General features: G+C 44.6%; 1 protein-coding gene across 1 annotated transcript in view; it reads right to left on the minus strand.

Moving 5' to 3' along the window:
• The window catches only part of LOC106819552 (2-oxoisovalerate dehydrogenase subunit beta, mitochondrial-like), an 8,012-nt gene extending 5,459 nt beyond the window's left edge, over positions 1–2,553 (minus strand). Inside the window, exons 1-4 of the mRNA XM_014824166.1 lie at positions 2,521–2,553; positions 2,045–2,122; positions 1,633–1,664; positions 1,321–1,339 (exon numbers count right to left, since the gene is read on the minus strand). Coding sequence (XP_014679652.1) covers positions 1,321–1,339; positions 1,633–1,664; positions 2,045–2,108 — 115 coding nt within the window. The 5' untranslated portion in view covers positions 2,109–2,122; positions 2,521–2,553. The remainder of the gene's footprint in view (positions 1–1,320; positions 1,340–1,632; positions 1,665–2,044; positions 2,123–2,520) is intronic.
• Between the last annotated feature and the right edge of the window lie 119 nt (positions 2,554–2,672).

Raw genomic sequence — 2,672 nt, forward strand, 5'->3', positions numbered from 1 at the left:
GAGAGGTAGAGCGGTAGAATCGGTTGAGTGGTAGATGCCGCAAGTGTCGAACGTGTACTTCGACGAAATAAAGTCCAAAACAGTATAAAAATTCGAAAAATTTGATCAGGATGCACGTTTTCAAGATTGATAATTGAACTCGGAATGTAAGTAAACACTCTGAATCATACATAACGCCATCTCGCGACATACTGCCAAAGTATCTGTGAGATATTTGTGCAATAAAATTTATTTGAATTTGAATTTGAATTTGACAGACAGTATTCACTTGCGTACGTGTGAACGCTCCGACTCAGACCGGCCCGAACCAAATTTGGCCCGAGCCAAATCTAGCCCATTTGGCTTGAGCCAAACCATGACCGTGTGAACGCGACTATGGTCTCCATGATGATTGGTTCTCACAGAATAATCGCACATCGAAAGTGCGCGTGATTGCAAGATCTTAAAACCTGTGCATTACTATTAGTCTCACAGACACAATATCGTGGTTAGGTTAGAGGGCTGGCCAAATAAAATGGGATGATATTGGCTTATTGCGGGGGTCCCAAACTATCAATGAAGGGTTTCTTATACATGAGAGGTACAGCGGCGTACCGCCGTTGTCAAACTTAAAACGGTTATTGCGAGATTTTTGCTCAGAAAAACTAAATAAAGCTGAATATAGTCTCACCTGACACTGACAGCGGAAATACCACCGATTACACCAACATTAAAAATACTAAGATTTTATGCAGTTATAGCATAGAAAAATGGATTTGACCACATCGTAACAGCCATAAAATTTATCGTATGCCGATAATGCCTAATGGCAGAATTGGTAAACTTGTATTTGTGTCGGTGATGAATTGAAAACAAGTGCATGCCTGTACTATGTCTATGGCAGATAGGCGGTGGTGCCACAAGCTAATCCATACTTCATGTTAGTTCAAGATGACAGAAAACAAATGTTTACAAAAACGATTGGTTCGAAACTGGCAGTTTTCGGTGAATACTGAAGGTTCTAAGACATTTTATTGTACTCTAGACAATTGCTGTTACTCAAGCAATAATGGTAGGTGTCATGAAAGTGGTGAAAACACTGGAAAACTCTCGAGATGGTTACTTTAACATCGCCATTGTGAAAATGCTCCTGTAACAATTTTTAACATTCAAATTTTTTAAAGTTTGCTGGGGAAGACCCTCAGAACCCTCCCCCCTCCCAGCGAGAAGGGGACTTGCCCTCTCTCTCTCTCCCCGCGTGTCCGCCTGCAGCGTCCGCATGCATGCCTATGGCAGGTCTTTAAATCCATCATGCGCATTTTTCCCCAAACTGGCCATTACCTCCATTGTCTAATTTTCCCTAAGAAGAAACCTTGTTTGTATCACACCGAAGGCCACGTCCTCACCGAAGATCACTGAGAAGGAGAGAGAGGTAGAGAGGTAGAGATGGAGAGAGGAGATAGAGAGCGAGGTAGAGGGAGAAAGAGAGGTGGAGAGAGCTAGAGAGATGGAACACACCACCAAAAGCCATGTCCTCCCCGAAGATCACTGAGAAGGAGAGAGAGATAGAGAGAGAGGTAGAGAGGAGATGGAGAGAGAGATGGAGAGAGGGGTAGAGGGAGAAAGAGAGGTAGAGAGAGAGAGATGGAACACAGCACCGAAGGCCACGTCCTCACCGAAGATCACTGAGAAGGAGAGAGAGGTAGAGAGGTAGAGAGGAGATGGAGAGAGAAAGAGGTAGACACGAAGGCGTAGACATTACATTGTTTTGCTCCACTATGCGACTTTTTTCATGATGGCACGTGTTTCAGCCCATTGACACTACACCGTGTGTCCTCTTTGTTGCTTTTTCCATACAATACACCCCATTCTCTAGCTCACCGTTTGAATAGCATGGCAAGTCTACAGCACAATGATAAGGAATGATAACGGCGAACAAGCCATCTTCTAAGCTGAGCCTGTACGTTATATAGCCACACCAGGCGATTAGTACAGTATGTACCAGACAAGACAAGACAAGACAAGACAAGACAAGAGTCGATCGGAGCGGATGCTGCGCTGTTACCTGTGTTGGGGTCCGTCTCCAAAGCGATGTCCATCGCATTGTTCATTGCATTGCAGAGATTCATCTGTTTCGTCTCTCCTGCGATAGAAGTTATTATTACGCTCTCTCAGCTCTGAGCCATCGAACCAGGGAAAAAATTAAAATTGATTTTTCGGGGGCTACTTTTCAAGCTCGCGTGCATGAAAATAGCACTCTAAAATTTGGTTTGCATTGAACTCTATGCAAATTTACGGGGGCTCTTTTTGGCATTTCGGGGGCTAAATCGCGCCGAGCCCCCGTGTATTTTTTTCACTGCATCGAACCATAAGCTTAAATCCAACTTAAATAGCGGTAACACGTTGAGGTTATACGTCCCGTAGAAAACTAACCAGGCCCTTACTTTACGCACGGCGATATAAATGAATAAAATCGCAAGAAATGCGGTTAATGAACCCAAAACTAGGTTGCAGCGAGAGAAAAAAAACTAGGCCACAAACTTATTCATTTTTATGCGGGCAGCTCAAGTCATGAGGCGCGTTCACACGGACGTTTTTGGCCCGAGCCTAATTAGGCCCGCGCCAGATTTGGCTCGAGCCGAGCGTTCACACGGACGTTTTTGGCCCGAGCCTAATTAGGCCCGCGCCAGATT

This window comes from Priapulus caudatus, unplaced genomic scaffold (genome assembly GCF_000485595.1).
Source record: "Priapulus caudatus unplaced genomic scaffold, Priapulus_caudatus-5.0.1 Scaffold3677, whole genome shotgun sequence".
Lineage (NCBI taxonomy): Eukaryota > Metazoa > Priapulida > Priapulimorpha > Priapulimorphida > Priapulidae > Priapulus > Priapulus caudatus.